At 35.6% G+C, this 26419-nt stretch overlaps 1 protein-coding gene across 1 annotated transcript; it reads left to right on the top strand.

Annotated features, from left to right (window-relative positions):
• Positions 1 to 8242: 8242 nt before the first annotated feature.
• On the top strand, positions 8243 to 14093 carry LOC107766403 (uncharacterized). Its single transcript, XM_016585182.2, has 13 exons — positions 8243 to 8526; positions 8891 to 9000; positions 9093 to 9203; positions 9306 to 9375; positions 9493 to 9582; positions 10441 to 10535; positions 10708 to 10761; positions 11121 to 11258; positions 11723 to 11813; positions 11917 to 12031; positions 12140 to 12209; positions 13084 to 13155; positions 13789 to 14093. The coding sequence occupies exons 1-13, from the start codon at positions 8334 to 8336 to the stop codon at positions 13906 to 13908; spliced, it is 1329 nt and encodes a 442-aa protein (XP_016440668.1). The 5' UTR covers positions 8243 to 8333; the 3' UTR covers positions 13909 to 14093.
• Positions 14094 to 26419: the final 12326 nt, after the last annotated feature.

Here is a 26419-nt window from a genome sequence, read left to right as displayed (position 1 = left end):
ATTCTGGGCACGTTCGAGGACAAACATTTATTTAAGAGGGGGAAGATGTAATGACCCAATCGTTCATTTTGAGAGTTATAGACCCATTTCTCCCATATATGCTTATTTATGTGTTGTTCAACTGTGTTGAGTTGTATCGAGTTGGTAGGTTTGGGTTCAGAGTAGTTTTGGAGTGAAATGAACACTTAGTCTCTTAGTTAGAAAGTTAAGTTAGAAAAGTCAACTGCAAGTTGACTTATAAGTAAACGAATTCAAATTTGGATTTTTATGATTCTATTGGCTTCGTTGGGTGACTTTAGATTTAGGAGTGTGTCCGGAATATAATTTGGAGGTCTGTGGTAGAATTAGGCTTGAATTGGCAAAAAGTTGGAAGTTTAGAAGTTCTTATGCTTGAATTCGAGGTTGATTTGGTGTTTTGGTGTTGTTTTGGGTGTTTTGGAGGTCCAACTAAGTTCGAGTAGTGATATATAACTTGTTGGAATTATTGGTTGAGGTCCCGAGGGCCTCGAGTGAGTTTTGAATAGGTTTGAGTTGTGTTGCGCTCGTTTTTCTTATGTTTCGACGCCGTTTCTTCAAGCATAAATGATATCATATTGAACAAATGAGCTCCGATTTCATTTTTGGTCGAAGCGAAATTAACAAAACAAAAGGTCTGCTACAATAAAAACACAAAAGAAATGTTCAGAAAGTTGTGTACTATACTTCTCCTACAAACTAGCATCAACTAAATTACATAAACATGACACTACTTCTTTCTCTGGACTCTTGTTTTCTCATTCAATGAAGGTGCACCGTTCCTCCTTGCTAGTCTGCCTGTAAAACTCATTAAGAACATATTCGAAGCAAGATAGTCACAGAAACTCAAACAAGAAATGAGCAGTCATGCTAATACACAGAATCAAACGAAGAAGCCTAGAAAATTAGGGCTTTCAATATGGGCGAGTTGAAAAGGTAGAAAAATCATAGAATCAGTCAAAATATGCAAGAGATGGAAGTTTAAACATAAGGAATCAGTTTAAACAAAGTTTTAAAAGGAGTTCTGAAAATTCTAATTTTAGAAGAAGGTGAAAACCCTTTGAAATCGATGATTCTTTTAAAAAAGTCCCAAGAACAGTGTAAAATACTAAAGAAACAAACTCAAATCATTTTAAAATTGTAAAGATCTAGAAGATGTAGGCAGAAATTAGTGTTTTAGAAGAAACCCAAATAGAGATGAAGGAACCTATCTAGAATCCCAAGGATCGTAACAAGCACAACATAATTTTGCTTGAAATCACACTGAAGTAGCCAAGAACAGACAAATAGCAAACCCTAGATGCAAGTCGGCATGGTCCAGGGCCCTTGAAGACCTTAGAGAAGGCAAGCATAGCATTAGAGGAGCCATTGGAGGCTTAGGAGTTGAAGGGAGATCACTGGAGAAGAAGGTCGGCGGTTGAAGGAGCTAGGGTTAGGTTGAGTGGTTGAGAGAGGGGAGGAGATGAGAGAATACAGAGGCGGTGGTATCTGAATAATGAGCTAGGGTTAGGGGTCGTTGAAATTAAAAATGGTAAGAACGGACGAGGGCCGTTGATCTTTTAGATCAACGGCCAGGATTTAATATGGCTTTGGGTCGGGTAGGTGGGTTCAGGGCTTGGGTCGGGTATTTTTAATACGAAATTGGGTTGGGGTTAGGTTTAAATTGGGCTACAATTGAAATGCACATCTGACTATATTTTAAATAGCCAATTTTCACTATATAATTTATACTAATTAATAAATAATTTTTGGAAAATAATTTCATTTACTAAAATGATTTAAAATAGTTATTTAACATTTAAAAATATAGGATATCAATTTTACGCATATAAATATAATTATACATTAATATTGTAATTATATGCAATTTAGCTTTAAAAATACAAAAATGCAATTATAAAAATGCATAAAAATATTTTAACCATATTTTGGCATAAATATATAAATTAAATGACTAAATTACCACAACACTAATTTGAGGAATAATTATTGAGAATTTAATGAATAAAAGGGAAGGAAATAAATTAATTTAAATCCTTAAAATTTGAAAAAAAATATAAAACCCTTGTGCATGTTTATATATATATATATACTATTTTGAAGGTATTTATGCATATAAAAAATATATGAAAAAGTTGGGTATCAACAAGGTTGAGTTCGCCACTACCTATCAATCCATAGGTTGGACTTCTTACTTACTGAGTTGGTGTACTCACGTTACCCCCCGCACCTTGTGTGCAGATTCGGACACTTTTGGATCCAGTGACAGTTGTTGATTGAGGCTTTTGACTTAGAAAATTATTGAGGTATCTGCACGACGTTCGCATGCCTTGACTCTCCACCTTACTTTCCAGTTGTATTTCAGTTGCTCCCTTAGACATTATAATAGATTATGTATTTTTCTTAGACGCTCATACACTAAGTGACACCCCGGTTTTGGGCTGGATTGTATCTAATCTTAGAATTTCTTATGTTTCAAATAGTTCTTTTACTGTTAAAAACTTCCGTAAATATTTTCAAACTTATTATTATTGGGTTGATTGTTGAGTTGAGGCTGACCTAGTTTCACTATAGGAGCCATCACGACGGGTCAGGTTTTGGGTCGTGACAGTAGAGAGTCGGAATGAAACCGTCCTTAGTGAGTCATGTGCCATGTGTGAGGTGAGATTTTTGTGTAGTCCATGTCATTGTACTTGTGTCTAAAACTTGTCCAGTATGTGAGTTGAAGTGAAATTCTAGGTGATGCTTGGTTTGAAAAATGATTTTAAGCCTTCTTTGATCTTTTTGAGCTTTACTGCTTACCATAAATAAAATCTATCCGTAGTTAACCCTTTTGAGCCTATAGACCGTTTCCTTGGCACCCACATTACAAGCCCTACTCCTACTTTGTTCTTGATTCGAGATTGTTGAACCTTTACCTTCTAAGACACTTAGTCGCTAAAAGAAGTAAGGGGAGAGATTGGGGAGTTACTTTTGAGTGGAACCATGGAAGGGCCCTTAAGGTGCACTAAAATTATGAATAAAGATCACTAGCTTATGAACTTCAATGCATGGAGTGTGTGAAAAAAAAAAGAAAAAAAATGTTGCAAGAAGAAACAAATAAAAGTTCAAATAATGCAGAAAGATACTCACCTCCTAATCTTTCTCACGCTTTCTAGTGAATCCATAGAGGTGCTTAATTGAAAATAGGGCTATGTTATATATGGCGTATGATAAGTGAATAGGTTGAAAAAAGGTGTTTGATTTGTGAGTGTAGTGTATTAAAGTGCTTAGGAGGGTTAGTCACTATTTCTAAATATATCCTACCCGTCCCTTAGCCTGCATTACAACCTTGAAGTCCTAATTGATCCTAGATTTGGCTAGATTAGATTAGTAGAGATATACACTACGGGCAAACTTATGATACGACCACGAGATACACATGAACTCTTTGTGAGAGTGAGTGAATTTTGTTCAATTGTGTGATGTCCTTAAATAAATGTTCAATGACATATTTGAATGTGTGGACTTTGATATTCACTACTTTGTTTGTGGTGAGGGCACTTGGTCTCATGACGGATTGGTGATGTTGTACACTTTCTTTTGTTGAGTGCGTACGTGAGTTGAGGATGCTTAGTGTAACGAGTCATCTCTTGATGTGAGGTGGTTGTGGAGAGGTTGCACGAGTTGTCTGAATATCATTGTATATACTTGGGCTAGCTTAAAAGCGGTCAGAATGTGAAATTCGCGTGTTCATACTTAATTACCGATATCGATCATAGTCCAAAGGTAGGGTGTTTGATTGAATTAATTATGAAGTGCTCTTTCATAGTGATAAATACGTTTTGGGGGATTAATATAGTTCCATTGCTCGAGAACGAGCAAGAGTCTAAGTGTGGGGTATTGATAATCGACTTAATGTATGCATATTTTGATATATATCGCCTGGCATTTTGCTCATGCCTCGAAGATTTGAGATATATAATATGATGATTTGTGCTCATTTGTGGTATTTCTATGTGTAGGAATCATTCAGATACAATTGGGACGAAATGACGCGAATTGGAGTGAAATTGGGAAGAAAAAGTAAAAAAGGAATTTAAGGGCCACAGCCAGTGCGGGGTGCAATTTACAGAATCAAAATATTTTGGGCACCAGGGCCAGTGCCCCACGCTGCCCTGGACGCTCGGAACACAAAGTTGTCCTGTTTCGACTAGGACTCGGCTATTTTAACCCCAAGACGCCCCAACTGATATAAAAGCCAACCTAAACCTATTTTGAAGAGGGCAACGTGACTTTGAGAGGAGAACAAACGGGCAAAACACTTGGGCGCACGGATTTGATCAATTCTTCCATCCCTTTTCTAGTACTCATTGATTTTATGTTTGAAAACCTTATTTTTGATGATTGTATGAACATGAGTGTCTAAGAATCCTATTGTTCTAGGGTCGTGGGTGAAACATGAATGTTGATGTTTGAAGTTTAATTTGACGAAGTTGATTTTATCATATTGGGTTGTTTATTTAATTCTATTTTTAATTATTTTGCTGAGTAGCTAACAATGAAATACTATCTACGAATCTAGAGTTGAACTCGAAAGTAGGAACTCTAGATTGCATATAGAATTAAATAGAGTAAGTCCTTGAACCTAAGACATATACCTAATTGCATAGCTTAGTTGAAATACATGAATTGTAAATGCATTCTTGTTAATCTTAATTCTATAATCATATAGGTATTAAGTTAACTTGAATAGACGAGTAAGGACTCGACAAATTCTTATGAGTAATATCAACCCTGTCAATCAACAATTCAGATAAATCAATTAGTCATTTTAAGCCAAGAACACAACATGATTGTTAGCTAACCCGTGACTCTAGAATATCCTCTCCTATTGATTGTTATTTGAAATTGCTATTTATTTCAGTTGATTTCTAGTTAATTTATTGCTTGATAATTTTAAGTAGTAAATTAGTCCCTTCTATATTTTGTGAGAAATCTCTTGAATCAATAAGTTAATTGAGTTTGAATCAGTCATAAGCTAATCATAAGTCTTCGCGGCAACGATACTCTACTCACTACTCTATTATTTGGCGACCACGTATACTTGCGTGAGTATTTTTGGTCGCAATAACTAGGTAATTAATAATCGTTAAATTCTCATTAATTTAATGACCGAAAGCGAAATTCTACAAGGTATTGATGAATTTTACATGAAATTTGCAGAAGCTAGGAAATCGGCACATAATGCTGCAATGTACCACTACTTGGCAAGAGCGGCTCCATAAAATTAGTGGCCTAAAGCCAAATTTTAATAAGAGGCCTTATACATTTTTTATTAGTACGTATACACACATATATGCAAAAAATAAATAAATCAATCTTGTCATTTTTTTCATACTTGTGTTTATAGTATATATTCTTAAATGACATAAAGTCTTTAACTTCACATAGTGATATTATTATTTATATTAGATTTTTTTTTTTAAATAAATGAGATGTTTGACATGTATTTGCAATATGTTACCTTTGATATTGTCGTAAAAAATATATTTACTATATGAAGATTTAAGTAATTTAAATCAAAATTTTAATTTTTTTTACTATTTAAGAGTAGACGCCTTTTTTTTACAATTTTTTTTTCTACAAACATTAATATTGTCTAATTTGAAAAAATTATAAAATCCATTATTAAAAATTTTGGGGGACGTAAATCAAGCTTTACTAGTCTCGTACTGGCCACTTATCTACCCCTGACATTCTAAATCAAATTTATAGAGTTTCACTTAATATAATGCAACAATGATAAGAGCATTAAAGACAGTGAGTGTGTCATTAAGTTATCAAATGCGAGTCGATTTACTGCAACAAGTGCTAACAACTTCATGTAAACAGAGTAATTGTGTGTGCAATGTACCCCGAATCCAAGGAAGCATAAGAAGTCTGTGTTCTCTTACATCTGTGTGTAGATAACAAAGAATAATACTGGTGATTTGTTCAACTGAGATGGCTTTTCATGTAAATAGTAGTAAAGAAAACAAAACTAATGATCAAATTTCTAGAATGCTCATCAAACCTCCCACCAGTCAAAGCATTTGGATTTGATATGATTTTTTCTAAGTAGATGATGCACGTGAAGCGAATGCCCTCTATGTTGCTCTTGAAAAATATCGTCAGGTGCGTGTTAGATCCTCCAAAAATAATGTATTTTGGAGGATCCGACATGGGTGTGGCAACAGTCCGTGCAACATAGAATGCCCTATATGTTCTCTTTGTAGTAGTCTTACTATCTACCATTCTGATTACTTGTCTTCTTTTGTCCAAATTCCATGAAACTAATTGTTCTGTTGGTATCTGTTTTTTTTACAAAAGAAGAAAAATGGGGAGTTTGGTCCCTGGCTTACTACTAATTTTCCTTGTTTTCCTCCCAGTTTTAGTCCTTATCTATGTAAATCTGTATTATTGCTACTAGGTGTACTATTTGGCTTTTATTGAGACAGGCTACAATCGTTGGTGTGTATAATTCGTTTCTTTAACAATTGGAATATGTATTAAATAAAATATTTTAACGTACAAAATAAAAATTGAAAATAATCAGTACGAAATTTGCCGCAATGTTCTCTGTTAAATACATATGAAAATTATTTTTCAATTATGTTACAAACTTTGGAAGTTTAACCATTCAAAAAAAGAGTTTCTTCACATGTATAATTATATAGTTTCAGAAATAATCTGAATATCACATATTTCTTATATAAAAGAAACATATATTTTAGTTAATTAAAGGTTAAAGTGCTTAGCCAAATATTACAAGGACTAAATCTGAAAATTATCAATAACTGAAGAGATTAGAGAAAGAGATTAGAATTATCAAAAAAGAGAAATAAAACGTGGCATAAAGAAATTGGGCGGGAAAAAGCTGTTAGGAGAGGTAGGTAGTCATATAGTTTCATTATTTACGCTTAGGCCCCAGAAATTTAATTTCCTTATTCTTTTTTCTCACTTCCTATTATAGTTTGTTAACTTCCACATTTTTTCTTTGTTGATTAAAATACAGTTATTATGATATGTTCTTGTGAATATTATTGGATTCATGCCTTTCATTTAATAAATTCATGTTTACTAAAATCCTTTTGAATTTTACAAGTATGTAATGTTTGTTGTATGCCATTTTCGCTCTAAAATTTGGTCATAGTGACTGTCAATCGACTTAATTTTTTTTTCCAATTCTTCCTACTATTTGATTAGTAATTAAAGATGACACCTCCCGGCTCAAACCAACCAACTAGAGATCGATACCGCTTTGCATATAAGGTCTCATAAGAAGCTATCTGAATACTCGATTGTAGTTGTTGTTATAGGCAAACTCTCCAAGCGGTAGAAACTAATCCCAAGAACTTCTGAAATTTATAATACAAGCGTGTAGCGTATCTTCGAAAACCTGAATGATGCGCTCGGACTGTCCGTCCGTCTGGGGATGGAATGTTGTACTCAACTCAACCTGTGTGCCCAACTCTTGTTGTACTGCTTTCCAAAATTGCAATATGAACTTTCATGCCCAAATAAGAAATAATGGACAACGGCACACCGTGTAATTGGGCACAACCGCACAATTCAACCGACTAATGCTATGTTAATGCTTGTCCACTCCCAAAATAAGCTACTCTTTTAAATATTTAGGGGAGGTCGAGAGGAAAAGGGTAATAAAAAAGAGAATTTAAATTTCCAACGATATTCAAACACAACATCATATTAGATACAGATGATCAAATTCTCAATATTAAATACTTCACTATTATATTATTGGATTCAATCTTCTAAAGAGATTTCAATATCAAATCCTATAAATAAATATAATTAAGTTCTAACTGCAATTAGTATTAAAATATCACGTTATCATAGATCATGATAATCTTTTAGCGGATTAAATAAAATTTTCAAGATATTTGTATACAATCAATTCTGAATATGAAATATTAAATATTACATTATCCGAAATCATGATAATCTTTCATCGGATTAAATAAAATTTTCAAGAAAATTTTATAAGTAACATATTAAATGTTCTATTCATGAATAAGACCAAATACTTAGTAAGGACTTGATAGCAAGTTAATTAGAAGGAAAAAGGAAGTAAAGAAGCATAACGGAGAATATTAGGGGTGAATCTATAATTTCTGAAAATTACAGGCAAAGAAAACGTGTCTGCTTATTTAAACAAAAAAATTTCCCCCAAATAACCATAACCGTATAACTTCCCAGTTGCAGACTTCAGTACTCTTCACGCTTTCACATACATTTCAACTGTTTTTCACTTCGTTTTTTCTTTACCGGAGAAAATGAGCAGTTCTGCCGGAGGAGACGCCGGAGGAGACGCGGGAGGAGAGAATGTGTTTTCACAGGTGATTGAATTCGCTAAAGTAATCAATGATTTTCGCAATCACTATTTCCTCCCAAGTCGTCAGGAAAAAATTGCTGTCCTGAAAGAACAAGCTGATCGTGCTATCCAATTACTCGACGCTATTCCTAAAGGTAATTGAATTCTTAGAAAAATGCATTGAATTCCGAGTTTAAAAATGTTACTGTATTTATTCAGATGCATTGAATTTGGACTCTGAAGTTCTGTAATTGCTTTACACGATTAATCTCTTTTTTTTAATGTATTTTTTTTTGGTTTAAATCATGTTTTATAAAAAGAAAAAGAAAAAAAAAAGCAAACGTGAGAAGATCAACCGATATACTTGTACTTGAATTCTTCGGAGAACGCATTGAATGAGTTCGATAACGTAAAGTTGAAAAAGCATCGAAACGTAATTAAATATCTTAATTATCGACGTAATCTCTAGTGTTTTGAATGTAATTTGTGGTTTTAATAATGTTTTTTTATGTTGAGTAGAGAAGCGGCAATCGCAGGAGGATAACGCGATGTATTTGTACTTGAGAGGGAAGTTTCTGGATGTGTCTCCTGGTTATAATAAGGAAGCAGAGCAAAGTTTAACAGAAGCTGTGAGTAAATTTCAAAGGAAATTTCACATTTATATGTCTAATTAGTTATTCTTTTTATGATTCATTTTCATGACTGCTGATTTGTGTAACAGCTTCAGTTGAATAGTTATATGGTGGATGCATGGATATGCTTAGGAACTTGTGTTTGGAAACGAGGAGATCTTGATAAAGCTAAAAGTTGCTTTAAATTAGGCCTTGAACAGGTCATTTTATATGCTGCTTCTTGGATTTTAATTAGAGTTTTGTTGGTGATCAATTTAGTTCTTGAAAATTCTGATGGATATATTTGTATTTGTTGTTTTCAGGATCCGAAAAATTTGGAGCTATTACGTCAATTATCAGTACTCGAAAGACGACAGTGCACTGGTGAAATAGGTAAACTTTTGTACTTCCTTTGGAACTTCTAGCATTTTGAATTTTGAACCTTAATTATGTAGTCACATTTTCTTAGAGAGTGCCTGTAGTATTAATTGATTGTATTCAACTTTCCAGAGGTTGAAGATCCAGAAGAAATCATTGCTGAAAGTATTAAGCATGCCAAGGAAGCAATTGCTCTGGATATCCGGGATGGAATATCATGGTGTAAGACTGCATTTTGTAATTCTTGGATATACTTGCTATTGATACATTAAGTAGCAGTTCCTGAAAACGTATACCGCTTTAAGGAAGAATAATAAGTTTGTTGGTCATAAACTTGATAAAATTAAATAGTAAAGGGAAGGAGGAAGAAGAACCAAAAAATGTCAGGGACTGAAAATTAACTGTCTATGATTAAACTGAGCTGCGCCACTCTACGATTTACTGTTTTAATTTGTTCTAATATGATCCTGAAAAATGTGCTTATCAACTATGTCGCGAAGTCTGAATGTCCACTAAGCATGTCTTTTTGCTCTTATTTATCACATTATACATGCTAAAGGAAAGAGGGATTTCTTTTTAATGTGATACACATGCTGGTATACTCACCTTATAATGGTGCGTGTAATTTTCTCCACTTACTTTGAAGGATATGGTAGCAAATTAAATCAATTTCTAATCCCAGGATTCTCAACATGTAACTTAGATATATACCTGAGACCACCTGTGCTTACTATGTAACTGAGACCACATGTAATCCCATAATTTAAACGTACCAGATAACTTCTGTAGAACACAAAACTGAAGGAACTGAAACTATGTAGGTGATCTGGAGCATATACTTATAAACTAGTAGACGCTCTTGAATATGTACATAAAAAGTTGCATGAATCTAGTACATGACGTGCAAATTGCATATCGTATTTCATTTGCAAGCTCAGTTATTTCAGTTTCCTGCTTTGACAAATTTACAATATTTTTGGTGGAGTTGGTTTCGTAACTGATAAGATTGAATATCCATTATCATGATTTAGTTACATCCAAACTCAGGTTTCTTGAATGATCATTCATTTTTTTTGCCAGATGCCCTAGGAAATGCATGTCTCACTGCCTATTTTCTGACTGGAGCTTGGGATCATGATATGCTTTATCAGTCATTAAAAGCATACAAGAATGCTGTGAGTATGCTTCTTGCCAGTTTATCTTTGCGTAAAGCTTCCCACAATAAGCCTACTTTGCTGTCTTCCTCTTATAATTTACCTCATGGACTTCAGAACTATCTTATATCCCCTTAAGGTTGTTTTGTCTGCATTTCTTACTCAGGCCCTCTAATTTTGTGTTCTATTTCAGGCGAAAGACCAAAAGATGATGCGCAGTGCTGAATTGTGTTTCAACTGTTCGATGGTAAGGCTATATACCAATTCTTATTTCCAATTGTTCTAGCACATAACTTTTATGTACCTGAATGTTTAAATAGTTCCTGGAAGCATGTAATAAAAGGCTTCCTGATTCACTGGAAACAAAGAGAGAACTAAATAGCAAAATATCTATCTGTGGAGCTTTTCATGTGCTTGAATTATACTTATATCTTGGCAACTTGAGCATGTTTATGCTTAGTCATGAAACTTCAAGAGTATATTCAAAAGAAAGCATCTATTTTCTTCACCGTGACATTTCATATCTGCTTATATATCCTTATTTTCATTTGCCTCCTCAAAATTTCAATACCATGTTTTTTGTGATTCTGTAACTTGGTTCAACAGACGTACAAGTTTCTGGAGAACTATTGGATGGCCCTATCTGGATTTGAAAGTGCTGGATTATTGGATCCTAGTATTAAAGCTATAGAGCAAGCGTCAAATCTGTGCGATGTTCTTGATGATGTAGACTCTTTGCTTAAGGTAAGATTATATAGTTGTGACTCTAATTCATGCATATTGCCTGTCACCCCTGTGGAACTCAAGCATGAGGTAACTCTGCTTCCATCATCAGAATTACATATTCCTGATGTGTTTCACATCCTAATACCACAGAAAATTCAGTACGATAGTATTTTGAGATGCTATCAAGTACTGCTCTGTATCTTCAAATTTTGGCTTTGAAATCCTTGATAAGTATAAAGGGCAGCTAGGAAAATCAAATGCAAGGGAAACAGGATTCTAGTAAGACAGTTAAAAAAGATTAAGAAAGGGACTCAAAAATGTTGAAGGTACTAATTCCAAGAATAGCTTTATGCATTCAGTATATTAAATATCAATAAAACACAGGAGGTTTTCTCAGATTACATGTCATTTTTATGCATATTACATGTCTTTTTATGCATGAGATTGTGAAGGTAGTTGGATAACTTGATCCTGTCTTTCAGAAACTGAATGATGCTAAGCAGCTTTCTTCTCCAACATCATCATCTCTGCCTACTGTTGATTCGCTAGCATCATCACTTGCTTCTGTTGAATGTAAGCTTTATATATGGGTCTTAGATATTTTTCCTTTCCAAAAAACAGCGTGATATTGGATTAAGCTTGTAATCCATAAAATGGGCAAAATACTTTCTTGTAGTGGATCCTTCTTATGAGAGAGCTACTGTCGATCGCCTAACTGAAGGTCTTAATGAAGGAAAAGCAATCACAGGAAAAGTTCTGTTTTCAGTTAAGAATCCGAGCAAAAGACCAATGTAAGTTACCTTACCTTAGAAGAGTTGATTCTGTCACTTCCCCCCTCCCAGAGCTGCCCCACAATCTGCAGCTACTATCTTGTCTCAACTTCTACTCTTCTTCTGCAGATACTATGTCGTCTGTGATTCTGACCGCACATGTTTTGTAATTACTGTTTACGGAATACGCGGCACTGCAGTAAGTAACACCTTTGGTCTAATCTCTGTTACTTAAACGAATGTGATCAGTTTTTAAGTACAGTTCTAAGCAACAGGCACAGTTCACATATTCTTTTCTTAGTTACTTTGCTGCTAAAGTGGAAGTATGTCCGGCAACAAGTGATCATTTCTCCTCTACTTTCCCTTCTTGGAAGAAAAATCTTATTAAGTTACAATACTTAGTGAATACTAATATAGTGAATTACACACTTGGAATATAATGTACACAAAGTTGGAATCAGAGGCGGAGCCAGGATTTTAAGTTTGTGGGTTCGAGATTCTAATCATATTAAGTTACTGGGTTCTATATTAATAAATTGTACATATTTAATGAATTTTTTTAGACAAATACAAAGTTTGAACCAAAATTACTGGGTTCAACCGAACCTCCGCCCCTGGTTGGAATAGTAAATGTTTGCAGATTATCCCCAGTATTTGTTCCATTAAATAAGAGATTTAGAAAGCAAAGACTGCCCTTTGTATTCCATTAGAGTTTCACATTATATTGAAGAGCTGATTTTAGATCCAATATCTCCATCCAACTAAATTTTTGATCATGTTAATAAATTTGTGACATCCTTAAATTATGCTATACAGGATTGTGGTATGTTCCAATTTTCCTGTGTTTACGCAGGATAAAAAGACGAAATGAATTATAAATGAAAGAAAGAAAAGACAAAAGAAAAGTTGACTGTGTAATAAACCATCTTTTTGTTTGAGAGAGAGCAGAGAGTAGATAGATATACAGTGACTACTGAGAATTCTATTTTACATTAATTGTTGGAGTACTTGCTGATCTTCAGTTGCTCGCATTCCCCTTAGATTTTCACATTACAAACTACTCCTGTTGACAGATCAAAGAAGAAGATCAGATCACACTTTTGGATCCTTTCTACCATTCCTTTGATTTTGAATGGAAATTAAAGGTAGCCTTCGATCATTTTAATATCTTTGTTTTTTTTTCCATTGCTACTCTGCTTATTCCATTTTACTTCTACATATGCTGTAAAAGTTATGTGTAAGCTGTACAACAGGTTTTTATGTTGGGTTTACATTTCGATTTTTTTTTGTGTGTCAGCTCCGCTTTATATGATCTCTTTTTTGGTGTTATTTCCTCTTCCTTTTTTCTTTTTTCTCTTTTTTGTAGAACACCTCTATTAATGGTAACGTTTTAATCCTCTAATAGTATTTACTGGGTTGGCAAGGATCATTAGGTTTATCATTGAAGCTACATTTCAGATAGAGTTACATATTTACCTATTTCAATAAGTTCCCCCCCCCCCCCCACAAGCCCCGCCCGGGGAAATGTGAACTGTTGATGCGGTCAAAGGCATATGCTGGTAAACCAGACTGTGGCCACAACAGTAATGAGAAAAAGATGCCAAGATTTTCACCAATTGAGAGTCTGAAAGAAGTGATTGGCTCTTCTCTCTGTCTTTTCACTGCAATAGATACCAAGCATAACAGTCATTCCTGTTCCCCATGTTATTACACGGTCTATATGTTATCTGAACTTCTCTTTCCTTCCCATCTATTCAAATGTTACTTTTTTACTGCAGCGATATCAGTTCAAATCAGTGCGAGTGGATTTTCTGCGACAACTTCGTGTTAACGGTGCAATTGTCTCGCCTCAACATGTTATTCATCGGTCAATGTATGCCGATCTCATGAAAGGATAAGGAGTCTGTGTTCTTTTCTACTTGTCAGTAAGATACCTTGAATAATACTCTGGTGATTTGTTCAACTGTGACGAATTTCATGTAAATAGCAGTAAAGGAAACAAAACTGATCAAGTTTTTGAATGCTCATCAAACTTCCCAGTTCCCTCCAGTCAAGTAATAGGCATTCTACATGCTGTGGAATCAATCATCTTTTTCATCTTCAACTTTAATAGTTCATGCGATATTTTTGAATGCTTGTCTAGTTTCCTTATCTCATTATGCTGACATGAGATGAGATCTTCTTTTCGTTACTATTTGTTTTCTAGTCCTGTGATTAGTGTATTTCGATTTGAGATGATATTTGTCTAGGGAAAATACTTAAATTATAGCATGTAACTAGCACCACAATCTTGTATAGCATGTAATTCCGACAGAAAGAAAGCAAAGAATTAAAGACAAACAAGTAATTTAACTACTACCAAAAGAGAATTACATGCAATTCCAACAAAAAGAAAGCTAGGAAATAAAGACGAACTAAAAAGTAGTTCGCAACACAGTTAGCAAAGTATATTAATTCTGAATCAATACTAAACTGAGAAAGGACTGTTGAAGATCCATATTGGTGGACTGAATCTGTGGTAGGTATAGTGGGGTTTAATGTTGCCATCTAGATAGTAGTATATGCCCAGGTCCTTGCCACCTCCTCTTTCACTGTGGAAGTATGACGAAGAACAATAATCTGTAAAATATACACGGTTGCCCTTAAAATATTCATATTGTTCAACAGCCAAAGTGGCATTAAAGCCAAGGAAGAGTGCCCTGTTCCCTAAATCAAAAACCTCCTCATAACTCTCCTTATCCACATCAACCTTGTAAACATCAAATTGTGTAGCACCATATGTGTTCGTTTTGAGGTTCGTTGCAATTCCATCTCGAACCATCACCCATAGTTCACTTAAAGAATGCACAATAAAGTCGGAAGGTAGTCCGTTAACTACCCTTCCAACGGTTGGTTGCGATTGTGAACCTCCTCTGAAGCCTACGATCGAAATGTTTCCCTCAAAATCGACTGCATAAATGGTCTTCAATACCTGAAGAAATTTTCTATTAAATATTCTCTAGGCTATGTCAAGTCTTTAATGCGTTTTAAATGGTCTCCTAACTCATTTTTCTCGAATCCACACTTTGTAGACATCCATCAAAGGCACTCCACGTGTCGTTTCAATGTCTGTTTTAAAAGGCAGAATTGGGACTCGCCTCGGGATTGAGCACTCGTAAAACGCCCCTAGACTTATGTGTGTGGCTTAGTTCCGTGAGACTTACGCCTCGGCCATCGGGGCTTACGCCCCGGACACGCCCAACTCCCAGCGTACTGGGCTCGCCTATTAGAACTTTATGCAATTATATGTAACTAACCTTGTAAATCCTCAAATTTTCTTAATAAATCGTTGACTATTCAAAATTACTTTTTTCTTAATCATAAATCATTTAGTTGAGAGTATTTTATGTCATAATTAAAATAAAAATTATTGCACGTTATCTACTAAGACTGCTATGATAGTTAATTTTAAATAAATCTTTCATTTAAAAAGTATTTATTTACTAACTTTTGTTATGTCTTTAGTATATAATAGTCCATAATTTTTTTAAATATTATTTTTTTCACGTTTAAGAGATACAATACTTATTAATAGCTCAGTATTAGCTAGTAACTATTTACAAATAATTAATTATCATGGTATTGTATGGTGGATTATGTGTCACTTTATTAACTTGTTGAAACTTAAAAATAAATGATGCTAGAGAATCATATTTAAATTATGAATTATGTTTTTATTTAAATTCTTTTTCAAATAGAAAGCATATTAAATACAAGGCGTATTTTAAGCAAAATATCAAATTATAATATCGAAATTCTTTCAAGATTCATCATTGCTTAAGAGATACATATAAGATTTCGTATCGAATACATTACTTTTGATGTTTGAGTTGTAACGACGTTGTAGCTAATTTGCATATTATGATATATGTCATACTTTTCGTATTATTCATAGTTGAATTATAATTTATATATATTTTAAATAGATTATTTGTTATAATTTTGTGATTTTAATATAATTTTTATAATTATTTTTTATTTTATATTATCTTAAAATTTTTGAAATTAGTAAAATTTAAAGATCCGACGTCCCATGTCTCAGGGCTTACGTCTCGCATCGTCAGAGCACGCCTCCGCCTTTTAAAACATTAGTTCCAATAGAACCAAATTCCTTGTAATGCTAAAGGAATAAAGAAATTTTCTACACCATGGACCTGAAGGTGAAACATAAAAAAAGCCTTTTTCCTCGTATTGAGGAATTACTTGGTTTTATAGACCATCAGAGATTTGATTACGTTAAAGATCTGCTTATGGGGTAAAAGTGTGCAGCGAGCGCCCTGTTATTTATAATCCTAGTACTAGAAAAATAACATTCCCTCTGTGCCTAAAGTACTTTGCATCCAACTACTATTCGTTAGTTTTCGAACCATAAATACTTTTTCCGGTCCAAAATAAGTAATTCTTTTGGGGCATTTGCATTTATACCCGTTTTTTGTATCACGTTTTAACTTGTGTCCGCTTTGCAAAAAAAAAAAGTTGCAAGCGTACCCGCTTTTTCGCATAACTTCAGCATACGGGGCTGAAGTAGCAAAGACAATCATGCAAAACTTCAGCATTCTAGTAGCCGGACCTGAAGTTCAGCTCTAGAGCCGAAGTTTTTGTTTTGTAACTGTCGAACTTCAGCTCTAAAACCGAAATTTTGTTTGTAACTGGCGAACTTCAGCTCTAGAGCTGAAGTTTTAGCCTATTTACAGCATGAGTGTAATCCTCCCCTTGTTCATAGGTATTTGTTTCTTTCACTTTTGCGACACTAACCAAAACATAAAAGGAAGAACATATAAAACTATTGCTCATGCTTACAATGGGAATCTGTGTTTCCTTCTAAGATTAACTATAAAACAAAACAGAAAAGAAAATTTACTTAGGGAATATCATCAACCAGTTGAGTCCAAAACTGCAAATACTAAATTTTTAAGTAGAAATTATTTTTTATTAAAGGCCTCCTTGATCCAAAGCAATGAGTCATTTGGCAGCTGAAGATTGTCTTTTCCTTAATGAGAAGCCGAGAACAAAATACCATAAGCAACAGACAAGTAAAAGAAACTTCCTTTCTTGAGATTGCCGTCTGTATTTATAAAAAAGCTTGACCAAGTCTTAATTTTCAGTTGTTAATAGAAGAACATGAAGAAAACGAAAGAGGAGGAAAAATGGGTTGGAGTTGTTTAAAAAGTGGGTACAAGTTAAAAGTTTTTAAAAAAATGGATATAGGTTAAATGAGGGCGATCAAATAGGGCGCCCCGTGCAATTTCTTAGCTGTTTTTACACAGATTAAGAAATCCACCTTTTAACATTAATTAGCAATGAAATTGACTATATTAATATTTATTATCTTTTCACATAAACACTCCTAATACATACTCCAACACTATCTACTACAAGAGCAATGTAGGAAAAAAATAATTCATTCATTCTTGATATCTGAAAAAATCACTTATTTTGGGGGAGAAATTCAAAAATAGCCAGATTTACAAGTGGTCATTCAAAAATAGCCACAGTTTCAAAAGTAATCGCAATTTAGCCACTTTTCATGTAAAGACAAATCTGAATGAAAATACTGTTCAAAATCCGGAAAAATACTCCATCATAATATATCGGTCTAGCATAATATGCTGGGAGTTCATACACAGTTGCACCGAACTCTAGTATATTATACTGGACCGGTCTCTGTTGCAGCAAAATAGTGGCTATTTTTCAATGACTTGGAAAATGTTGACTATTTTTGAATGATCAGTCCAAAAATTGGCTAGACCGCGCTATACCACAAAAAAACAACAAAAAATCACTTATTTTGGACCGGAGGGGTTACAAAATGTTGAGGATTACACATTCTCGGTATAGACCCACACGATATTGGGTTTTCACTCTAGGCTCAGATGAATCATGGAGAAGGATTAAAGGTACGCCCTCTTTTTCTTCGCTAGTGTTGGGAGAAGTATTGATGGAGCTATGTATACAGCGATCAAGAATGCATCAAGAATACTTTGGAAGGTGAAATATGCTTAGTAGAATTTAATGTTAGAACCGAAAATTTCAGAATGATTTCACTGCGGAAAGATCAAGAATATATAAGTTTTATAACGTGATTGAATTGGAGGGAAAATTGGTAGCCATGTATATTGATAGGCTGTATGATCCATTGTTTAGCCCATCTTGACCCAGTCCTTCTTATCCTAAATACACTTTGGGTTGGATTGGGCAATGACCCATTTAATGACCTAACTTATCTTGACCCGCCCAAATTCAGCCCAACCAGTACATTTGTCACCCCTAGTTACTGGTATTTATAGCTATGTAGGTAGCCTCTTACCCTTAGGAGTAAATGGGCAGACATGAGCAATTTCCGAGCTTCAATTAAGTTTGTAAGTTAAAAGAGCAGCTTGCTACACAAAGCATTCCGCTCTCACGCGGGACGAAAAAAATCTACTGAAACTGAGCAAATATGTTGTTTTTACAGTTATTTAGAGTTTAATATAGTGTTTAATGCAATGGATATTAAATCCATAGATGTTCATTATATTATTCCCTTTGTGACACTTTTCGCTTGTCAAGAATGCATATTGCTTTATGTTTCCTTTAGTGCTATTTACAAAAGAATGCAATCCTTTTTCGATTTTGGATTGGAATGCAGAGGCGAACCCAGGATTTGAGCGCAGCGGGGGCACCGCTATATACATAGATATGTCAGCTAGTAACGATAAAATCTGACGTGCTAATTCCTCGTAAATTCAATGATTTTGAATTAGTGACCGAAAGGATGTTCAAACATATCATAAACTTAAGTCTAATAACATCAAGATTAAAGGTATGTTAAGTTGTCCAAGTAGAGTCTCAGTCATGCCGTTGAATTAACGGATATCGCATAAGGATTTTTGGAGTTTTTTTATTACTGTTTTGGGGGAATTTTTTATTGAATTACTACTTATTTTTATACAGGTCAAGAAAATAGTAAAGCTTATAATCTTAATTATCACGATAAAGAAGGTGATTGGCTTCTTGCTAATGGAATATCTTATGCCCTTCCAATTTCCTTTAATCTTTTTATGTTTCTCTCCGTTACCTTTTCAATATCTAGAAGAAGGATGTTTCTCAAAATTAGGAGATTCAGACTATTTATGTTGAAGTTGACTACTATGTTGTTTATGCACTTAGAAAAGATAAAGAGAAAAAAAACAAGATGAGCACTAAATACAGAATTCTATACTTCCTTGAATTCATAGAGGGAAAAAATAAAATTAAGAAAAGGATGGTGTTGGGGCTCAAACCTAGGTAATATAGTAAGTGAGGGAACACATGTGAAATGCTAAACCAGCCGCACAATCATTCTTTTCAACTTAGGGGGCACATCAAAAATATTTAAAGGGTCCTTATTGTATATACATATTATATATACACGATTTTTGCCGAGGCTAACGGTTCCGGTAACCCCTCTAGTTCCTATGTAGGTCCGCCCTGGGAATGCATATTGGTTTTTTCAACTTTACAATATGTTACGTTTCTTGTGGATATAGAAGTAGTATTCCTACTATTTACCTGCAACATATATTTATTACCATTAAGAAAAACAATTCCAACAAAAAACAATTGATATTTATTAGGTACCAAGCAATAGTAAGATTTTACAGTATATGCTAAATTCGGTATGTATTGTCTTTCAGCTAGATTCTAGCTTTTTTTCAAGTATATGTGTCAACGGAAAACCATTTGATGGTAGGTGCGAAAGAACTATTTATCTTCTGTCCTAATTTACGAGGCACTTTTTGTTTCTCGATAGTCAATTTAACTAATATTTTAAACTAAATTAGATCAAATAAACTCACACTACAAGAAAATATAGAAATGCTAACAAGTTTATGGTTCTTGATTAATCAAAATAAATGGCAACAACGTGATTCTAATTTCTATTGTTGCTAGTGGTGGCAAAATGGATAACAAAACAGTTATTCATCCATATTATCCACTAAAGAATGAGTTGGATACGGAACTTTTTTAAAACAAGGTCAAATATGAATAAGATTTATGTTATCCACTTAAAAATTGATAATCGATGGATAACCAATGAGTTTAACTTTAACATTTGCAAAGTGAGTTCATCAAGTTTGGGAGACTGAAATTTCTCCCAAAAGTGACCATATTCAAGAAGTCATAGATCGTAGGTTATTTTATTTTTTATCCGTATTAAATAGGAATTTTTACCTCCTATAGCAAAGGTTAACACCTTATTATTTTAAACAAATACCATTTTAAAAAATTATATTCTATAGATACCTTTTAAGGTTTATAGCAAAATATTTAATTTTGGTTACCTCCTAGCCCTAAGCCACTAAATACGCTAATCAGTTACAATATTTTCTTTCTCTCTACTTTGATACATCCCATTCTCTTCCCCCATCCCATTAAAATTTCCGATCTCCTCCTCCTTCCACCGGATTTGTGCAAAGCCCACTTCAGAAATTGCTCCGGCTCCCCGCATTCGGTTGAGAGAAACCCAGTTCAGAAACCTCTTTGTCTAAAGTTTCTGATCCTAAAATCTCTTTTCTTTTAGCTTTGATTTTGATAGTCATTGCATATGGGGCTTATCCTGCTATTCACCGCAAGTTCCCTAAGATTTTATTGCAATTTGGTGGTTTTAGAATTTTGAAGCCTGTGGTGTGATTGGCTTTTGAGAATTTTGGTGGGTTACATCTTTGGTTTTGGTTGGATTCTTGAATCAAGACAAGAATAATAGGTTTCGACTTTTTTTATGTTTTAGATTCTTCTGGGACCTTCATCTGTAGTGGTAGTTTCAGCAAATACAACGATGTCCTTATCAAAGTCAAACAGAGTGTACATAATCTTCAAATACAGCGAGATACATTCAAATTGCTTATGGAATCATGGTCTGAATCCAATGGGTCGTCGGAAAATTGTCGACTAAAATAGGTCGTCTGAAGTTTGGGGTTGAGCAATTTGAAGATTCTGTTACCTTTTTTTAAGAGCATTTCAATGTATCTCGCTGTATTTCTATGTATTTAATAGTATTCACTATTTTTTTTCCATTGTAATTCAATGTATCTCGTTGTATTTCATTGTATTCAGTGTCTTTTTTTCTCATTGTATTTCAATGTATCCCTCTGTATTCTATCTATTTCATTGTATTTTGCAGTTGAGAATCTTTTTTATAACTGAAAAATACAAAAGTTGTGTGTTATAATTGAGTTTGTTGAGTTATATTAGGAGTCTATTATGTTAATTGATTCACTTTCCGTTTTAAAAACAGTATAATCCCCAATTTCACGCCGTGAATACAGTCGAATACAGTAATCTGTCCACTGTAATCCCATGTTTCACTCCATGAATACAGTCGAATACACTCGAATACAACAACTGATTAGCTGGACTTCCCTGATTCACGCCTATTTTTGCTACTGTATTCATGAATACAATAGCTTAAATACATCAAATACATCTTATAACCACAGAAAATGTATCTATATTCCGTAATATAGCAAATGGTATTTATAGATGACTAATTACTACTAAAAGATAATGCTTTATGAAAATTTCTCAAATAAATATGGGTCAGGTTGAATAACTTATCCATTTTTGCATTACCCACCCGACCGCCCGTTTGCCACCTTTAATTGTTGCTAGAAAGTTAAACTTGTAACAATGAGTTTATTCTCGTAGGCAAACACATTAATCTTGTTGCCATAATATGCAAATATTATAATAAATTTAAAATAAAAATAAATTGGCAACAATATATTATTGTTTAAATGTTTAGTTTTGGCAACAACTAATTTGGTTTGTTGCCTAAACAAATTTCAAATTCACAATTTCGCACGAAAAAGAACACGGCTATCTTCCCTCCTTTTTTTTTTCTTTGCGTACATTCTCTCGTTTTTCTTTTTAGTAGAGTTCCTCCCTCTTTTAGTTCCAATACTCTTTCTACTTTCATTTTCTCATTTCACTGTTGTTCAGCGGAAAAAGGCTTGAAACTGTAAGTTCCTTTTCTTCCCCTCTAGTTTCATTCGTCTGGTTTGTCATTCATTTTTAGTTTATGGTTTTTTCTTTCATTTTTTCAGTTAGGGCTCCTGTAACGACCCGACCGGTCGTTTTGAGAAATTGCATTTCGTTCAGCTGTTTGAAGTCTTGTGTAGCTTTATATGACGTAATATGACTTTTGTGAATCGTTGGTTTGGTTTTAGGTGATTCGGGATCGATTCGGAAGAAGGATTCTTATGTTAGAAGCTTTGAGTTGGAAGAGTTGACCAAGTTTGATTTTTGCATATTTGACCCGGACCGGAGTTTTGATGGTTCTCTTAGGCCCGAATAGTGATTTTGGACTTGGGCGTATGCCCGAATTTGCATTTGGATTTTTCTTGAAGGTTTTGGCGCTAACTGACGAAAGTTGGCAATTTGGAGTTATGGAATGTTCATAAGTTTGACCGGAAGTTGACTTTGATGATATTCGGTTCGCATTTTGGGGAGTTGGAATAGGTTTGTTATATCATTTGGAACTTGTGTGCAAAATATGAGGTCATTCTGAGTTGAATTGATATGGTTTGGCACGAGTTTTGGAAGTTGAAAGTTCAAAAGTTCATTTAGTTTGATTTGAGATGCGATTCGTGGTTTTGATGTTGTTATGAGTGATTTGAGGTCTCGAGTAGGTCCGTGGTATATTTTGGGACTTGTCGGTATGCTCGAACGAGATTATGAGGGGCTCGGGTGAGTTTCAGACGTGGTTCGGATCTTTTCGGATGGTTTTTGCATTGCTGGTTGTTGGAGTTTTTGCAGAGCATTGCGATCGTGAAGCAGGGAACTTAATCGCGTAGAGTAATTCTGGAGCTGGGTATCTTCTTCTTTTTCGCGTTCGCAAATATTCCACCGCATTCGTGTAGGTTGTTAGATCTTGAGCATCGCGTTCGCGTAAGTGGTTACGCGTTCATGCAGTGTAGAGCTAGGCTGGGCAGGTCTTCATGACTTCTTCATCTCGTTCGCACTGTTGCATCCACGTTCGCGCTAGTCTGTGCAGATGTTCATCACGATCGCGGGCCTGGGCTGCGTTCGCGTAGAGATTCTTTGAGTATGAACATTTTGTGCTTTGCGATCGCGAAGCTGGTCCCCCGATCGTGAAAAATATACCTGGGCAGTGCGTATAAGTACTCTATTTCGGACCCTTGAGTTATTTTATCACATTTTGAGTTGGGGAGCTCGAATTTGGGAGATTTTGGAGGTAATTTTCACCACAAGGATTGGGGTAAGTGTTCTCTACTTGGTTTTGATTATATTTCATGAATCTATCTTCGATTTTGGCATTTGGATTATGATTTTTAAAGAGAAATTGGGAATTTTTGTCTAAACTTTCCTAAAGTAAATTTTTGGGTTTTGAACATCGATTCAAAGTCGAATTTGAGTGAAATTAGTATGGTTGGACTCGTAATTGAATGGGTTGTTAGATTTTGTGAGTTTTGTGGGGTTCCGAGGTGGGAGCCCGACTTTGACTTTTTGGTTGACTTTGAGTAAATGTGTAAATATTCGACCTTTATCGATTGAGTTTGCTTCCTATGGCATTATTTGATGATTTTGAGTTGCTTTTGGCTAGTTTCAAACCGTTCGGAGGATGATTTGAGAGGGAAGGCACTTCTAGTGTATCGATTTGGCTTGTTTGAGGTAAGTTTCTTGTTTAACTTTGTTGGATATTTTTTTTACATTGTCCACCTCTTAAACAAACGTTCTTCCTTGAACGGGTTTAGATTCATACCTAAAGCGCCGGATAAGCGTGGATATCCGCTCCGCATGTCCTCCTCGGACTCCCAGGTCGCCTCCTCGACTGGTTGGCCCCTCCACTGGACCTTCACCACAAAAATCCTCTTGGACCTAAACTGGCGATCCTGTCTATCAACAATGGCAACTGGCTCCTTCTCATAACCCAAACTCTCATCCAGCTGAATAGTACTGAAGTTTAACACATGGGACAAGTCGACATGATACCTCCGAAGCATAGACACGTGAAAAACTGGATGAACTCCCAATAAGCTGGGGGTAAACCATGCTCGTAAACAACCTCTCCAACTCGCCTCAACACCTCAAATGGGCCAATAAACCTTGGGCTCAACTTGCCCTTCTTCCCGAATCTCATAATACCCTTCATCGGCGATACTTTCAAGAGAACCTTCTCGCTAACCATGAATGATACATCACACGCCTTCTGATCCGCGTAACTCTTCTGTCTAGACTGAGTTATGCGAAGCCTTTCCTGAATCAACTTTACCTTTTCCAAGGCATATTTCACCAAGTTTGTACCGTACAACTTAGCCTCACCACGCTCAGACCACCCAATAGGAGAACGACATCGCCGACCATATAAAGCCTCAAATGGATCCATCTCGATACTGGACTGATAGTTGTTGTTGTAAGCAAACTCCGCCAAGGGAAGGAACTGATCCCGCTGCCCTCCAAAATCAATCACACAGGCTCTAAGCATGTCCTCCAAAATCTGAATTGTCCGCTCCGACTATCCGTCGGTCTAAGGATGGAATGCTGTGCTAAGATCCACACGGGTCCCCAACTCACTCTGAATGGCTCTCCAGAAATGGGAAGTGAACTGAGGGCCTCTATCTGATATGATGGAAACAGGCACATCGTGCAACCAGACTATCTCCCGAATGTAAATCTGAGCATACCTCTCTGAAGTATAAGTAGTCGCCACTGGAATAAAGTGTGCCGACTTGGTCAACCTGTCGACAATGACCCATACTGCATCAAACTTCCGCAAGGTCTGGGGAAACCCAACTACGAAGTCCATAGTAATGCGCTCCCACTTCCACTCAGGTATAGGCATCTGCTGAAGTAGGCCATCTAGCCTCTAGTGTTCATACTTAACCTGTTGGCAATTCAAACACCTAGCCACATACTCCACTAAGTCTTTCTTCATCCTTCACCACCAATAATGCTGTCTCAAGTCACGATACATCTTCGTAGCACCCGGATGAATGGAATACCGCGAACTGTGTGCCTCATCTAGAATCCTCTCCCTCAGGCCATCAATATTAGGAACACATAGGCTACCCTGAAGTCGCAGAACACCATCCTCGCCAATAAAAACCTCCTTGGCACTACCCTATAGCACTGTCTCTCTGAGAACCGCCAAATGTGGATCATCGAACTGTCATGCCTTGATCTGCCCCAATAATGAAGACTGAGTAACAATATATGCAAGGACTCGGCTGGGCTCTGAAATATCTAACCTCACAAGTCTGTTGGCCAAGGACTGAATGTCCAAGGCTAGTGGCCTCTCCTCTGCTGAAATGAATGCCAAGCTACCCATACTTTCTGCTTTCCTGCTTAAGGCATTCGCGACCACATTTGCCTTGCCCGGATGATAAAGAATGGTGATGTTATAATCCTTCAGTAAGTCAAGCCATCTACGCTGCCTCAAATTGAGATCCCTCTACTTGAACAAATACTGTAAGCTACGATGATCAGTATAAACCTCACATGACACCTCATACAGATAATGCTTCCATATCTTAAGAGCATGAACAATTGCGGCTAACTCTAAATCATGCACATGATAATTTTTCTCATGAATCTTCAGTTAATGCGAAGCATATGCAATAACTCGCCCCTCCTGCATCAATACAATACCCAATCCGATGTGTGAAACATCGCAATATACCGTATACATCCCTGAATCGGAAGGTAACACAATAACTGGTGTTGTAGTCAAAGCTATCTTGAGTTTTTGAAAGCTTACCTCACAATCATCGGACCAACGGAACGGAGCACCCTTCTAGGTCAATCTAGTCAGAGGTGATGCAACAGATAAAAATCCCTGCACGAATCATCTGTAATAACCGGCTAACCCCAGGAAACTCCTGATTTTGGTCGCTGAAGTAGGACATGGCCAACTCTGAACTGCCTCAATCTTCTTGGGATCTACCTTAATACCCTCCCCTGACACAATATGCCCCAAGAATGCTACTGAATCTAGCCAAAACTCACATTTGGAGAACTTAGCATATAGCTCCTGCTCTCGCAAGGTCTGAAGCACTACTCTCAAATGCTGCTCGTGCTCCCTTAGGCTGCGTGAGTATATCAAGATGTAGTCAATGAAGACAATAACAAAGTAATCAATATAAGGTCTGAACACCCTGTTCATCAAGTTCATAAATGCAGCTGAGGCATTAGTTAAGCCAAAGGACATCACCAGAAACTTATAATGACCATATCTAGTACGGAAAGCAGTCTTCGGAACGTCTGAGTCCTGAATCATCAACTGATGGTACCCTGATCTCAAGTCGAACTTGGAGAACACCCTAGCATCCTGCAACTGGTCGAACAAATCATCAATGAGCGGAAATGGGTACTTGTTCTTGATGGTAGCCT

This window comes from Nicotiana tabacum, chromosome 20 (assembly GCF_000715075.1).
Source record: "Nicotiana tabacum cultivar K326 chromosome 20, ASM71507v2, whole genome shotgun sequence".
In the NCBI taxonomy this organism is placed as follows: domain Eukaryota; kingdom Viridiplantae; phylum Streptophyta; class Magnoliopsida; order Solanales; family Solanaceae; genus Nicotiana; species Nicotiana tabacum.
Note: the sequence above shows the minus strand (reverse complement) of the source record. Positions and strands in the feature narration are given on the sequence as shown.